General features: G+C 35.8%; 1 protein-coding gene across 50 annotated transcripts in view; it reads right to left on the bottom strand.

The window, feature by feature from the left end:
* The window catches only part of TFPI (tissue factor pathway inhibitor), a 187,039-nt gene that overhangs the window by 14,518 nt on the left and 155,255 nt on the right, over positions 1-17,266 (bottom strand). For 16 of the 50 annotated variants that reach the window (XM_046944004.1, XM_046943972.1, XM_046943996.1 and 13 more), the window contains 3 exons: positions 16,057-16,251; positions 15,392-15,465; positions 2,436-2,551 (listed from right to left, as the gene is read on the bottom strand). In XM_046944004.1, the coding sequence (XP_046799960.1) occupies positions 2,436-2,551; positions 15,392-15,396 (121 nt within the window). In that variant the 5' untranslated portion in view covers positions 15,397-15,465; positions 16,057-16,251. Of the gene's footprint in view, positions 1-2,435; positions 2,552-4,520; positions 4,608-15,391; positions 15,466-16,056; positions 16,252-17,266 lie in introns of all 50 variants that reach the window. The other 34 variants (XM_046944012.1, XM_046943982.1, XM_046943983.1 and 31 more) reach the window with 9 other exon arrangements.

Raw genomic sequence — 17,266 nt, 5'->3', positions numbered from 1 at the left:
CTCAAATGGGGACACGTGTGACTCGGCAGCTGGTTTATAAACATGTTATTTTCTTGGCACACAAGTAATAAGACCTCATAAACTACCTGTGCCAGAAACTCAGTCCGCTTAAAAAGACATGGTGAAAATTTACTTACTACTAGAATTACAGACATGGGGTTATGTTAGATCATTTTGCTTGCTACATTTTGCCCCATGAATGTTCTGGGCTATCAAAACAGTAATAATGTGCAGGCATAGTTGCAAAACTATACAAAGATGATGAACAGATGGCTTGGTACAGTTTATCTCAGGAACTTACTAGACTCCAAGCTTAGTTTCCACCAAAACCACAAAACTAAATTATTGTTTTGCTTACCTCCTCAGGAATTCCCTCTGCAGTCACTGACATTGTGACCACTGTCAGGCATACTGACATCTGCTGCAAACATAATAACTATTTCTATTGCACTTCTTTTGCAATTTATGAATCATCGGAGGCATTTATTTTCTTAGGTGTGCTAGTAAGTTACCATACTTTAACTAGAATAAGTACCCTGTGGTGCCTCAGAAGGCCAAGCCCTCTCCATGTGAACAACCACCAAGTGACTCTGTGGAAAGAAGTCTCAAAATGATTTAGGAAAACTGAATCAATCCTGAGTCTGGGAACAGAGTTCTTCCTCATTACTTTACACCTGGGAACACTGAACTCACCATAAATGATGTAAAATTAGGTTTCTTTCTCAGAAACAATGGAAGAGAAGGCAAACACAAATATTTGGCCATTGATTCACAGAGATGCAAATGTGCCGGCACACATTTCGCATGCACAACATATGGAGGTTGGTCTGAAACTAACGCCTCCTATTTATTTCCATGGAAACTACAACAGATACAAAGAGCACAATAACATCAGTTGATAGAGCAAATTCTCAGCTAAAAACACTGTTTGTCAACATAGTCACCACCATCGGTTATGCATTTTCACCAATGATGAAGAAAAGCCTGCATGCCATGCTCTTAAAATTTGTACCTGCAGAGGTGACCACTGTCACTGTTGGAGCTGAAATGCACCACCCACCACCACATAGTGCTCACATACAGTGTCTGGTCTCCATAAACATTCAGCAAGTGTCCATCCATGTCAGTGGGTACCATTTTTTCCACATGGAGGAATTGAATGAGACACAAAGGTCAGAAGTTATTTTGTCAGACTGCCCCTGTGCTGCCTTCTATTGCATAGCAACAAAATGTAATAGAATATTGGTGGACCCTCAAACAACAAAGGCATTTATGTACATCAAGGTTAAAGAGAAAGAAATTCCTTACATAATTTATTTGACTAAACTAGCATGCTAAGTATAGCACCGATATGGAATGGCTTATCATTTAAATTGTGGTGACTAATATCAGCATGGTATTAAAGCACTCTCTTCATTTGTAGCAGCTCCATGATTGTGCATAATTAATAGTTTTTCTCCCAAGGATTACTGCTGTAAAAGACTTACAGAAAGAAACAATCTGGATGGAAATTTGACAAGATGTGGGCAGCTAGTCTGCCAACAACAATAACAGAAAGTTGCCCTTAGCTGTATTCCTTTGTTGGGCTTCATTCTCTGTCAAATGAGAGAGGTATTCACTGCATCTTTCTCTGCAGCGTAAGAAAGAGGTTAACATTTTCTAAAAGGAACAAATCATTTTAATGTGGCCTAAAAAGTGCATTTCTTTCTCATCTGCTTTCTCAAAATTCTTTGTGATGAAACTAAAATATATTTTACAATGATACCCGGTTTAGAAATGTAAGCCATTTCAATCAGGTGAAAGTACAGTGAACAATAGCCTCATAATGGTAAGGGAATCCAAGAACCTCCTTCATTCTAAGTCACACTTCTGACATCATTTTTCTTGACACAAATTACTAACTGGTGAGTTTTCGTTTATCCATACATACTGGATCAGTTGGAATTATACAGAGAACTTATTTGAGGCCAAGGAAAACAAGCAGGGCAATCCAGAATTGTATTGTATTTAGAACAAACTTCACAGATTAACTGTGACTGAAGAGAGCTGCACACAGGAGAGAGCAGTATAGACCTACAGTGCTATTCATTATGTTTCTAACTCTCTTTGCATAGGAAGGCAAAATCTGAGCTCTTTAGCAGAGGTAAAGAGGGAGTAATCTTGATATCTAATACCTGGTATGATTAGCATTAGATGTTTTAAAAAGCAAGAGAAACAGAAGGCCTTACAGTTCGCTAACAATTTTGCCAGAGCTTCACGCAAACTCCAAGCTGCTCCCAACTATTTTAGATCCCAGTTTGTTTTTACCACTGTTTTACACTTAGCTCAACTTCCAAGTTCCCTTGAAAATTTTCCAAGTACAGAATTACATCTACAGTGCTATTTGTCATGGTGGGGTTTTTATTTACAGAAAACTATCTCACATAAATTCTTACCCAGAACATCCTCTTCTTCACCATCAGAGTCATCAGTTGCATGCCCAGTGATACAGACAAACAGTAGGACAAAGGTTAAAGGTAAGAAACATCCCCTCTTTCTTCCTTTCATCTTCCTGAATAAAAAAATGACAACATACATTTGAATCAAGTTCCTCAATGATTTTGTCTAAGTCATTAGCAAGGTAGTACATAGCTTTCAGGTATATATGCAAACTATGAGCTTCCAAAAGAACATAAGATACGCTAATATAATTGCATTGTAAGTGCAATGAGGAACAGGACAAGATTTTTTGTTTGTATTCAGGTGATTGCAAGTCTCTCATCCCATCTCCAGTATAGACTAGAGGCATTGCTATTATTTTTATTTTAAGCTACAATTTTAAACAGTCTCTCAGAACCCATAAATAATTAAAACTTAACACTTTGTAATATAAAGTAGTTTTTAATATCAACTGCACATTGCATGGTTGACTGACATTTCTAATTCTTCCAAATAAGTTTTACTCTATCTGAAGACCTGGGATTCATTGTCAAGCATAGAATTGTTTTTTTAAGAAGTATTTCATCATTTTATAGATATCAGGTTCCTTGAAATTGCAATTCACAGCCGTCAGTGAACTTTCTGCAACATGAACTTTAATTTTTTAAGCAGTATTTTGTATCTTGCAGTCCCTCTTAATATTGAATACTTTAATTAATAAGTGTAGTGCTATTCCTTTCTACATAAGAGCAGTGTAGCTGTAGTCATTCATGCAAAGAAAACAACTTTATTCCATAGCTATTGGCAAGTTCAAATTGCCAAAGGTCAAGATGTGCACGCACATATATGAAAGCACCTCAGGAAAACCTTTGCTTTAATTTTTTAGAAATGTACCTTTTCAAACTAATTAAAAGTTCATTAGGGAAACCTCAAATCTAATTAGAGAATAGGCTCAATATCTCCTTCCCTTTAGATACCTTTTTCTCTTTAAGTATAATACTAAACTTTGTCTAAGTTATTTAATATCAACTTCACACAAATCTTAATAACTAGAAAGTTCCTTGCCTACAGACACTATTTTGTCTTTACTATTTTTGTCTTCATGTCTATGAAGAGCTGATACAGGCATACTAAAACAACAAGGGCAAGAGGGTCTGTGAGGAGAGAAGAGCTTGTCACTAAAATAATAATAAAAATAATAATAAAAAAATAAAGTAAAGCTTGCATATATCTTTATATTAAGAGAACTGAAGAGATGCCACAGCTATAGCAGGTGACAAAGAGGAGTCATCTTTAAGAGATTAAACTTTTCTGACTGGCATATCTTTGGCTATGAGGTTGTAAGTAAAACATCACTGTAGTATCTAAGAAAACACAAGCAAGCAAGGATGTCTCGGAAAGGTGAAATGCACACAGAAAAAAAGCCCACCAATTTGTAATAGCCACTCAGAAATGTGCCAGAAATTGCAATTGCATCTTCAACACCAAATCAGAGACATAATTTTCACTTCTTATTCTACAATTGATGAATGTTCTCCCCCTGCATATTCACTGTCTTCCTAACTAGCAGTGTTTGTACTAAAAGGACATGTTTCACTTGGCTGACCGTGGGATAACCTTACAACATTACTAAAAGACAATAATGAAAACCACCAACTATGGCATCGTGCTGTGGACTCATCAGCTCATTCTGACATTTCAAACAAGATTCAATTGCAATAAATCCTACTGTCTGCATTTACTTTTGTACCCTATTTAGTTATCTGCCTTGCTCTCTTTCATTTGTCTGTTTAGAAGTCTCTTACTTATGTGTGATAAATATGCACACTCATCATTTCTTTTTGCTAATGCTACCTTTCTGCCAACACGTTGTTGCAATGTTATCTCATTGATCATCTTTGAAAATAATGCACTATTAGAGGAAAAGAAGAGTCTTTACTGCAATGCCAATTGCTCTCCACTCAATACTTTCCAGTTCCACACCTGGCAAGAGCATGAAAATGCCTCTTTTTAAGATATTGTCAGCATTTCATTTCATCATTATTCAGATAATTTTCAGTTTTCCAGTCATTCAAACAGTAGATTCCCACTTCAATACTTACAGAAAAGTAACTGTTCAAGACCAAGGGCAATGGCATTACCATCACAGTTTCAGTAAGGTTGCCCTCAGTTTGATCATCTTCTGTGTGCTAGGACAGAATTTAATGCTAGATTATCCACAGAGAAGGATCTGTTTATATACTGTTTGGCAAAAACCATGTTTGAGATATAAGGCACTAGAAATAAGTCACATACATAATATGAAAAAGTTCTAACATACTAAAATAATACCATATAACAGCACAAATCAAATCCAAAATAAACCAAGACAGCGTCTAAAAAGAGTTTTATTTACTATGTTGCTGCTAAAAGTGAACAGCTGAAAATCTCCTTTCTCAGCTTTTATAGGTCACTCTGCAATTACCAGAAACAGAACACCTCTTATGATACTTTTAGCTCAAAACAGAATTTTCTTCTATGCAAAACTATGTGGTACAAGACCTTACAAAATGTTTACGTTTTTATTCCAACTTTAGATAAATAGTTATAGGAAATGTCTTTATTCACAATCTGATAAAAAAGCCATCCATGCTTTAAAGGGGAACAACAGAACTCTACAGAGTAATGTGAAGTTGTCTAATCTTGTCGTTATGAATTGAGACACATCTGATTTATATTAATTTGAAGCTAACCAAATCTAAAATAAATTCATAATTAAGAAAAAAAACTGCACGGGGAGAAAAATTTAGTAAAAAATTTCAAGTAACTATACAAGTCTTCAACATCATCATGTAAATAAAGATGGTAGTTTGACATTTAAGCTAGATAAAACCATTTAAGCTGGATAAAATATCATAAAATATTCAGATTTTATATTTAGATAGTTAGAACTTGAAAAGTCTGAAATTTTTTACCTGACTAGTCCAAGTTAATAGTACTGAAAAATTACACAAGTGACCTTCAATTTTAGATTTTGAAATTACACGGGAAAGGGGAATTTTCTAAGCAATTTCTTTTCCATAAATTCTTAATTTTTCATGACTGACACAGTAGTAACACTTGATAAAGGAATCTGGAAATGACCTACAATGTCAGCTGCTTGTGGATTAACTCCAGGTTTGCCCCTTGGCTCTCATTTTCAGTGTCTGAGTTTTTCCAAATGCAATAGCAACAATCCCACCAATTCAGAAACGTTCTATCTTCATTTGTTCATGGATTGCTCTAATTTAGGTCTTGATTCCTTCTTTCAAGAATCTACACAGTACAGATTTGAGATTGCTAAATTTAGTAAATCCATTTTATTGTCACCCAGTAATCCTCCAAGTCTGTTTCCAAGTAGAAGAAAAATGTAAGAAAATCACCCAAACAAAACAATTCTAAATAAATTTACTTGGAGACAAGTCTTCAAAACAGAACTACGTACGCCATGAGCTACCATGACCAATAGTCACCATGTGATTCTGAAGACAAATTAGTGCATTTGTGCAGAGAAGAAAAATATTTCTAAGTTATGGTATTCCTATTATTACATTTAACTCCTGCTTTTCCCTGAAAAGAGGATCATGTCAGAAATAGGGCTTGCTGATGCTTTAGCAATTTCTCAAAACAAAGAATTTAGACTAACTTGACATCTATTTCATTGCAAAGTTTACTGGCCAGGCAAGAATTGTCTCTCTTCTGGCTAACTTTTCCCCAGGGTCATACACTCCCATGAGCACTATATCATGCACAGGTAGAAACTGGAGGAAGAAGATGCATGTTTTACTACTGAAATGATCATATCCTTAAACCCTTCAATTCCTTAAGGAACAGTAAAATGCAGGATCAAAATTACTTGGCAGTACTTTTTCAACTAAACAACCCCAGTTCTCTAGAAAAGTCCAAGTTTTCTGACTCCATGTTCAGTTACCCAGTAACAGAATTGTAGAGCTGCAAGAATGACATTGATTTTTTATTCTTATTCTTATGCATTTTTAATTCATTCTATTTCTCATTGCATTAATATGGGAAGCACAATTCAAAATACTTAATCTATGACATTCATCTCAGTAAAATATCAAAGAACTTGAGTGAAAGACTGCACATCATGGGAAGGATAGGAAATGTTTTAAATACAATAATTCATGTTAAATGGCCTGATTATTGAGACCAAACTGTGAAAAATCTTGGGAGTACATACAGATCCTTAGTCCAGCAAGGTTCTAATTAAGAACAGCCAGGGGCCAGTTCAGCATTAATACTGGTTTTTCTATACATCAAAATATCATTAAGGCAAATTTCTTGAATTCTTAAGAATGTTTCCTTAGGAAGTGACAGTTTCCTGCTCGCATACTAACCAGCTTTTAGAGATGTTTTTATATCTAAAAACAGACAACATCTAAGTTGCCTGATAGCGGAATCAAGTGGTAACACAGTGACTTGGCTACTAGTTTAATTTAACTCTTTCATTTGTGAGAAATTCCACCCACTTCTCTCAAGCTAGACAAAGGAGATCACAAGCAATAAAGGAAATTCCATGATGAAGATCTTTATTATCTGGTCTTATATAACCAGGACCTTTTTTACCCTTCTACCTAAATGCAAAACAAACAAACAAACAAACAACAACAGCAAAAAACAACCAAAAAATGTATCTGTTTTTAGCAGAAAAGGCCAGAGAAGTAGAAAACCTGCTGCACTCTCTGAGACCCTTTTAATGTATGGTAACTTAGCAGACTGTTCTGCACAATTTCTATTGCTACTGGAATGCTTAGAAACAACCATTTTTTCAGCATGGTATTTATCTCTAACCAGCTGATGGGAAAAAGCAAAACAAAAGCTACCATTTCCGTAGTGGCCAGAAACAGTTTCAGAAAATGCCAGAAAGTGACATTGTAATGACTATAAAAGTGACTCATTCACACTGACAGCCCAGGAAATGGAAGGGAGAGAAAAAAAGAAAAAAGACAAAGAAACATGTAAGAACAAACAGCAAGAGATAGGCTATGTATAGTCAGAAGCTAAATTTAGCACTGCTTGAAATTAAAGATAAGGAAGTCTAATTAGACATGATTATAGCACCTCTGATATAAAAGCAGACTTCTATTAGCTCACCGTAGTTCTCAGGTATATTTGCCCTGTAGTATCATGTACCACCCACCAGGGGTTGTATGACAGACGATTAATTGAACATACCTGTAGCATTGTCTCTCAGCTTGTTAAGTCAGTGAGTTACCTGAAAGCACTTTTACTGCATGTAGCTAATTGAATTATCATGTTTACTTACTGTCTATCGCATCATTTATGAATTCTAATAAAACTATGTCCCTTTAAATTGAAAGGCAAGTCACAGGCTATGCAAAACATATCTTTGAGATGCATCTGCATCCTAGTCCTGAAAACACCAGCTTTGCTCAAGAAACATGCCAATTTCATTGACCAACATTTATTTCTCTGTTTGGTAAGATGTATCCCACAATGTTGAGTCATTAGTACTTTTATTCTCTGAATGTCATCGTCTTTGGGAGATAGTTACTAAAGGTCTGAGTTTTAATATTTTTTCCTTCCTAGCTCCTGTTTTTTAGAACAGTGACACGTTACATTCAGCAAGAATGCAAGAGATAAGCCACCTTCCCAGCCTTACCAAACTAGACTGCTGCTAAGATTTATTTCCAGAGTCACATGTTGATTTGACAACATAAAGCAGAATGGTTTAAAAAGTAAAACAAAACATTTTATTTCAATTCAGTAGTGAGAAGAACTGTTTTTCTTCCACCACTGTGGCAGTACTGACTTGACAAAGATTTTTCGTTGTGCAAAATTATGCTGAAGCAATATGTAGTTTCCCTTTAGGTACTGCTTCAAATGTGAACAAGATTGAGAAAGCACCATGACAGTTGTACACGAGCACATCAATCCATCTTTGTAAAGACCTACTCGTCAGAGAATCTCTTGTGTGGCTAGAAGAGTTGTTAATGCAACTAGTTTCTGTATTTAGTTTTTACATTTCACCTGCCTGTTTCCTTCTTCTCAGACTTGCAGAAGAGAAGCCTCATTGTACATTAATTGAATTTCAATTTCTCCCTCATAGAAGACTAATGATGCAAATCAAGGTACAGAATTAACAAGTCGGTTATTCCTTTATATGTGACAACTGCATCTATGTGACATGTCACATTCTAATCTGAGGTAAATCTCTACTCCTCATATCCATCCCTTTTTTCATTGTGACATATCTTTCAACAGTGAGAGAAGATATTAATTTGTTCCTACCAAGTTATTTTTAAACTTGTATCAAATCAAATCACTAATGTACATTATTTCACAAATCCAAAAACAACCAAAAACCTACCACAACCATGTAGTCAATCCTGCACTTTGAAAACAATATACCCAAATCAGTCCCATTACACTTCATGCCAAATACAGCCCATAAGCACTTTGTACTGAACAGATTTAGAAAACTAAGCAGTGAAGGTGTATGCAAGATTCACGTAATGATGCCCAGTATTAAGGCGTTGTACAAAAAGTAACTGATTGTAGCAAAAAAATCAATCATGTGCTTTCATTTTCAAAGAGGGAAGATCTTCAGCATCCTCACAGTAACTACCCTCAGCACAAAAGAAACAAACAGAACAGACAAGCAGCAAAATTAGTTAGGCTTTTAGGAACCAGCATGACAGCCCCAACAACAAACATCAACATTAGAAAGCTTCTAACCTGTCCTTTTAGCAGTGTTGACTGGGAAAGCACAATGGACATTTCCAAATCTCAGCTCTGCATACTTAAAAATAGTCCTGTATCTAGAGATCAGTTAATAAAAAAAAATCCTCTTCTTTAAAGGACAGAATCATTTCAGTGCTGTATATTTGTCATCAATTCAGGTGCGTGCATTTTAAAATTGTACACACTACAGAAACACAGCTACTTGATTGCTCTTAAGTGAAGCCATCAGCTACTACAGAGAGGCATAGGAGCAAACCATTTGCCACAATGATGTGTCTCATGATTGATTTTAACCTTACCTGACAATTAACATTATGAAACCTCATCATAAATCACATTTTGCACACGTACCCAACTTAAAAATAATAATTTTCTTGCTCTGTCAATAATCAAGCTTAGCTCACTCTATCTTTCTCAGGCAGACACAGCACAAATTTTAATTTCAGTGGATGTACGAGCTTTGGATTACTGCATAGTTAATGCTGCAATTATGACCACTGGGAATACCCCCGGCTTCAAACTGCCTCAGATTATTGCCCTGCAGATACTCAAAACCAAAATAAAACAACATGGAAAGCCAGACAGAGAACTGACATGAGCTCAACAAAGCTGTAGAGGAGAGGCTGGGGGAACATCACAAAAAATGAGTAACACTTACTCAGGAGAAAAGGAGAAAATGTTTACAGAAAAACACTAATGCACACCTTTATGTTAAGTGAAACTGTACCAGCTAGGTATTTCCTTCATATAATTCAAGTATTTCTGAATTACTTATTGCAATGACTGTTATCAATATAGTTGTTTTAAAATCAGTTCATGGAAGTCTCTGTGTTCTGCAAGAAGGCTGTTGAACTTTCTTGAGTCTAGGGTCAACACATTAAAAGGCCTAGTTTTATTTCTTTTTCTAAAGAGCAAGTCAAATTAACTAGGTAACTTGGAGAGTATAATCAGTTGTTCATGGCACACATCAGGGAAGGTGACAACAACACTAATAGAAGAAAATGAACAGTGCCATTAGCAGCAAGGGGGGAAAAACCCTAAGGAAATTGAACAAAGTTATGAGCAAAAATTAAAAGGACTAAAAATAAATCTATTCTACTGTGAAGTAACTATGACAGGAAAGGAACTGTATGATTTCCCATATGGTTTTGCTTCATTCTGCCCCCAGGGGAACTCTGCTCTGTCCCATACTCTTGTAAAGTAAAATAAATACAGCTTCATAAGATAAACACGCAGCAATGGGGATAGTTTGTCCTCTTCTTTTTTTTGTTTGTTTTAAAGGATAGTTCTCCCTAGCTTAAGTGTGAAGATCAGTAGATATTCAGACCCCATTTCCAATCCTTACAAAAACACACCTACACAGTTTTTGTTTCTTTAGGAATGACAAGCTTCTCCTAGTTTTTAAGAGAGAAGATAAAAGGCTGTTCAAAATTGAGTCCAAACAAAAACCAGTAAGTATTGGAAGTGGATCATAAACAACTTGCTCCAAAATTGCGGTATATAAGATTCCCGTAATTCTTGATACTTGTAAACTGTACTACGTTAGTTTCTGTTGCTATTTTTTATTTTCTTGTTTTTGCACACTTTCTCTGGCAGACATCGTCAGCAAATGCTGAATGCACAATAACAAACATAACACACAACAAAATCTAGTACTCACAAAGCAGTTCTAGAAATTACCATTTATTTTGAAATGCAGGAGATAAGTCACAGCTAGAATCATCTTTTTAAAGTGTAGTAGCTACAGTAGCTTCCCAGAATGTGAATGACAGCATCAATTCCTATTTTCATCCAGAGACTTAATACTCATGCTTCCGGAAATTACCTTAATTCCAATGTTATATCTGCGTGCTCTCCACTAAAGTAATATTAGGTTCGCAGTCAGAAGAATAAAATGAAAGATATTGCTGACCCAAATGGTGTCCAAAAAGGACAGAAAATCTCAATGCTAGTGTTTGCTTCTGTTTACATATTTAGCATGGAGGGCTTATTGGAGAAACATAAACAGTCTTTGAAGCTTGATCTGGAACCCAGTAATTCTTCTCTGACTGTGGGTCTGGTCTGGATAGAGGTTATACTACAGTCTCTCTAAAGACTCTGGGTATGTTTTCTAAAAGATTGTTTGGAAGCATGCTCTTTTACACCTTGGCTTTGCTTCATAGTCACGTTCTATCTTGGACCAGTTTTCCCTCAATCTCCAGACATTTCCTCTAAGAGAAATTCTGCTTCCTTTTTAGGTATATTCTGTCTCATTGCCCTTCAGATACGACACTCTACTTTTAAAAAGTTAACAAGTTTGAGCTTTAATCACTAAACACCCAATATTAAGGAGAGTAAAAAAACTGGATTACATTAATTGTTCCAACAGCCTTGAATCAAGAAGACCATAAAATTACAGTTCAAACTCATTCTACATTGAGAATTTTAACTAGATGAGTTACAACTGAGTTTTCATTAGCAATATTAGTAAGTTTGGACACTGCACTGAAAGGCTAAATGTAGTTTGAAGATCATACAACTACATTGTCAGCTGAAATACACTTCATCTCCAGACTGCAAATCGAATAGCACACAAAGGATAAACCGAATTGCTGAAAGTTTACTTTCAGAAAAGAAAGTCAATTTAGAGTATAGTTGAATATTTTCTATCACAAAAGCTATTTTTAAAAAATGAAAAATATGGATTTATCAAGTAATTGCTCATGTGACTACTTTTTGAAAATGTATATGGAATGTATTTGATAGGAAAAGAGGGCAGAGCAGAGTGTGTTCTCATCTTCAGCACATTAATGTTGCTCTAATTGTATGTATTACACTTCCAGATCTCAAATTCAGCTTAAACAGTTCCCTGTGGATATAGGTATTTGTCACCTTCACAGATGATCACAAACTCTCTCCTAGTAGAATTAAAGAACGTGAAGAAGGTTACAAAGGAAAAAGGACAAAAGTTTTTCCCAAGTACATGCTTAGAAATTACTTAAGCTTGCCTTAGATGCTCATATCTGTACAGACAGCTTGGACTTCCTGTCTTTGCAACTGTCTGTAAGGCATTCAGGAAGGAAGGTTTATATCTTTATATGTTTTCCATGAAGTACTTTGATGACTAATTTCTATAGTACTGAGTCACACTGACCTTTCACATACTCTCCCCATCTAAACAGTTGTCCTTCCTACTTTTCTCATTGTTACATGCCTTTTCCTCTTTTAAGTTATATTTACATTTTCTAGAACCATTATTTAAATTTTAGGCTGGTGGGTTTTTGTTGCTGTTTACTACAGATTAGTATCACTGTTTTTCATTAAACAGTTACTGAAAATGAATTTTATGCAGATTCTTAAATAAGATATTAAAGAAGTCACCAGTGATGGTCAGACCACCACAGTCTGCAAGCCTCATTCAATATCCTATTTCTTGTTCAAGTGTATTATTTGTTTTATTTGAGAATTTCTATAATACATCGTGAGTGAAATTGGTTTGTACTAACATCAGATTAATTTGACTCTCCTAAAATGTTCTCATAGTATTAATTGCTCCAAATGTTACAAACCTTAGAAGGATTTGAAATAGCCTGGCAGAATCAAGTCTGAGTCAAGCCCCCCTTGAAGTTGCTGGACAAGAGGAATTGTTTTAATTAGAGCATTTTTTTTTCTTTTTTCCCTTCAAACTGCAACTAATGGCTTTCTTTGAAATATCTTAAACTTATTTGGAACTAAAAATACCTTAATCTGGCATTCTGACAACCAAAGATGAGTTGCATTAATATCTGTAAAGCTACATTAATTACTGTCCTGTTTCAAATCTCTATACAGAAGTCTCCCTTTTTGCAGAACATATTGCTGGACTTTGAAAGTAAATATTTGAGTACTGCATCTATCACATTCTAAAGAAAACCTAACAGCAGACACTTTTCTAACAGCTAAAAAAAAAAAAAAAGAAAAGAATTTAAAAACAAAGTATATTACAAAGTACTTACCGAACTCCTAGAAACAGTTCTTGAACTCAGAAAGAATTCCTGAATCAGTGCTGAATGTGATCCTCCCCTACTAATTCACATTTAAGATAATATGTGGGGGTGTGGTGTAAAACTACAAGGGCAAAACTGCAATCTGATCTTCTTAGAGCAGCCCCCTGCCTGTTGATTCACCAGCTAATCGTCGTTGCTTTCATAGAGCACAGAGGTTTACTCTGGGTAGAAGTCAGAGATCCGCAGCAGCAGCCGGGAAGTTTCCTGTTTGAGGTTTTCAGATCTGCCTGCAGTTCAGAGCAATTGCTTTCTAAAGAGCACTAGCTATCTCGAAATACACTTTTAAAGAACAACATACAGACTGTAGAATATTCTATTATTTGCTCCTAGCAGATGTTGATTCAGGAGGATGCCTTATTCACTGCATATCTAAGATAGAGACATTGTAGTTTATGACTGTGGTGTCTTTTTTTGTTTGTGTTTGTTTGTTTTTTTAATGTTTATCCATTTTTAAATAAAGCCATGCTAGCACACTAGATCAAGACTACATTCACTGCAGTATCTGAAGACTGGCTATGCTGCCTTTAGTAAAATATATGCAGTCTTTCTATGAAATATGCTAGTATGTGCTAAAACTAAAGGTAAACATAGTTACAATATACAAGCCTTTCCTCAGCCACAGAACTCCTGCAAGACAGAGACATTTAACTTGTCCATATCAAGACAGTAGACTAGAATCATATTCCTGGACACAACACAATGGGAATGTCACAAGTAGCGAATTTAATAGCAACAGAGCCAGAAGAAACAGATGAAGAACAATAACTTATACAATCAGCAGCTGTAACCAACTAATTATTTCCAGGCAAAGACAAACAAGAGAGTCAAATCACTTTCATGGAGGATTTATATTTGCATGTCCATCAACATCCTGAAACAGATAGGAAATTTCTCACAGCCAATTAACAGGCTTATTTGTTCTGAAAGAAACAGAAGTGCTTCCAGTAGCATTTTGGATATTCTGTCTGTTGTTCCTGGATTGTAAGTATGTCTGCAACGCATCTCAGGGCAAAGTCGGTAGCCAGATGAGTTGACCAACGATTGACTGGGTCAATAATCAAATGGATTACCTTCCCCAAAGTGGACTAGAAGCACTCAAAATGTAAAGGTGCAGCTTAAATATTGAGGGTTGGGTTCTGCTATACAGTTACTTATTACCAGCTCCTAGCTCAGATAAAGGGGAGAGCAATCCCTTTCAGGAGAAGCTAGCCAAACGGAAGCAGTCACTCTGTCATGTTTGTAACATAAAACCTTTGAAAAACATTTTGGGGGCCCATGCATTAGGAACTGATATCTGGTAGTGCTATCTGTACATCTCTCTAAGGGTCACAAGTAAGATGGACCAAAACAGATATACTAAAATGATAAAATGATTTTTTAAAAAAATCTGCCTGTAAATTTATAATAGAAATAAAATCAACTAGGTTCCCAAAAATGACGCGCATCATCATTCTAATATTCTTAGAATTCATTTACATGGATGAACAGAAATTCAAATTTACTCCACTATACAAGGTAACTACATTGGAACTGCTTTGTGCGCAGCCACACTGGATACTGAGTGGGCTTAATTTACCCCGCCTGTCCACAAATATTTCAAATCTAGGGACTTGACCTGGTCTTAACTTAAAGTGGGCATTTTTTGTTTTAATGAGAAATGTTGATTTATTTAGAGAATATGCAAAACATTTTGGCAGGTTTCTATCATAATGTATCAGCACCATTTCTTCATTTCCCCAGAAATCTTGCTTGGGTCACTCAGAGTTAGCGTGCAAAATAATATTCCAGTCCACTTTGCATGCTACTTTCTGCTGGCCTATTTTGAAATGAATAAGGGTTTGAAATTCAAAGTAAAGTCCAGAGAGTGTTTATGTGATTATTATCCTATAGCCAGGATAGCTTTCTACTCATGTAGTACACCCCAGAACATCACAGATTGGAGAAGAGCAGGAAAAGCCCAGCAGAAAGGCCTGAAGGACAGCAAACAAGACCAGTGCTTCTAAATGCTTTCAAGAGCATACATATCTCCAAAGAATTTCCATTAAAAGATCTGACACAAACATAGTTTATACCGTAACTGTGCCCCAGAAATGGTCTTACAGCTCCATTTTTTTTTAATGGCCTCCTTAACTTTCTACCAGTACACAGATATATGATATCAGCAGGACATCAGGAAGATAGAAAGAAAATGGTTAATAACTAACCTCATAGCTGAAGAGTACTGGAGCAGCAGTCATCTGGAATCTCTGTCATCAGTCTCAGTTGAAGATTACAGAGGCTAAAAGGGACAGAGTGAGCTTCAGATTCAAATTTTCCAGTACTATGAAGCTTTACTTTATTCGTGCAAAATTGATAAGTCTTAGCAAAATGTTATACTTGAATGCAGTGGTGTTCAGAAACAAAAATTATATGCAGATATCAAATATTGCTATTTTACTGAGACAAAATGCAGGCAAAGCAATACAGAATTATACGCTAAGTTTTATGTATGCATATACAGTACACATTATATGCAATAATATACATATACGTTATTTTAGAGAAATCTATAATCCATGAGACAAGACTGGCAATAAAACACAGTTGGAGAAACACAGAAGTATTTGCCTATGCAAGCTGTTCTTCAGGTCATAACACAAGTGGCTCTGTTAGTGAGGGTGTGACACTGCTTACATTCTTCTTCAGCAATATAAATATTTCTGATATTTTATTGCCCCCTAGTGATACCAGTTCATTTTTCCATTGCTTAATTCTTTTACAAATTTCCATAGAAAAGCATCCTGTCTCCAGCCTTTAATAAATTAAATCATAACTTAATACATTTTCTTTGTGCTTGGATTGGGTGAATAAATACAAGAATTTCTCAAACCTCATAAGAAACTATTCTCAATCTTCATAAGGAACTAGACAGCAACCTTACAGGAAAGACACCATCAGCATGGTTGGCTTGTCCCACTGATCTTAAAAAGTAAAAGGTGAGAGGTCGTAGTCACTATCATCATATATGGCAAAAGCTCCAAAAGGACTTTTCCTCAGTGCAGAAGATGTTGCGCTTGCAGAACTTCTGAAAGGACAAAATGTTGCTGTTATTTTCTATGCACAATGACGTGCCACAGCAAAATGATGTAAGCTGGGTATCAACTACCTAGCACAGACTCCACATTTGCACAGCTAGTTAGTTTTGTAGTCAAACATTACATTATTTTGCAATTAGTTAATCCTTTTTAAGGCAGCTGAAGTGAATGAAGAATATGCTTGTTTTTCCATCTGAGGTCATCTATATGCAATGACATGTGACTTCAAGACTGTTTCTGAGTTAAAAAAGAGGAAATTTAGGTAAGCTCCTTTTAATAAGATGGAGTTCTGCAAGCGGCTCTGACAACTGTTCTGTACCATATCTCTTTTGTTATTTGATGTTGTGGTCTTTAAATCATTTAATATTTAAAACTCACATTAAAAACCATGAAAAAAAAACCATGAAAGGATAATAAGAACCCAGCAGCTGGCCCTTGAAGACCTGTCAATACAACACACTCCTCCCCTTTTCCTCCCTGTTCTGTAACTTCCTGTTCTTACAAAGAAACCATGGCTATCTTTAGTGTTTTCTATAGACTAAAATTGGAATGAACAGAAAGGGTGGTTGTGTATTCTGATAACGGAGTATTGTACTATCTCAATAAGGAAAATGCATTTGCGGACAATGTTTCTGTTCTCACTTCATGACTCATCTCCAAAGGTAGACTCTTCAAATACTACTATTCACTGCAACCTTAAATGTCTGGGAAACAGCACTCATAACAAGCTAAGGAATGTGTATGTTTTGGAGGTTTAGATAGGGGTGAGAAGAGGAAAGGAAATGACAGATGAGAGGAAACTGCTAATCAGATCCATTCCTTACGGGATGCAAAGTTTCTCCCTCGGAAATACTGGAGCTGTTTCAGAAGGAGCAAGGAGTACATTCAGCACCTGCTTTTAAAATGTATCCTTTTCCTGGTATCACTGGTCAAAAACTATTACCTCTTGCCAAAGGGCCAGATGTGAGAAACTTTGAAATTCTTGTTTTAGCTGGACAGCTGCTC

The sequence above is a fragment of the Gallus gallus genome, chromosome 7, assembly GCF_016699485.2.
Source record: "Gallus gallus isolate bGalGal1 chromosome 7, bGalGal1.mat.broiler.GRCg7b, whole genome shotgun sequence".
Lineage (NCBI taxonomy): Eukaryota > Metazoa > Chordata > Aves > Galliformes > Phasianidae > Gallus > Gallus gallus.
This window is presented reverse-complemented; position numbering and strand designations above follow the sequence as displayed.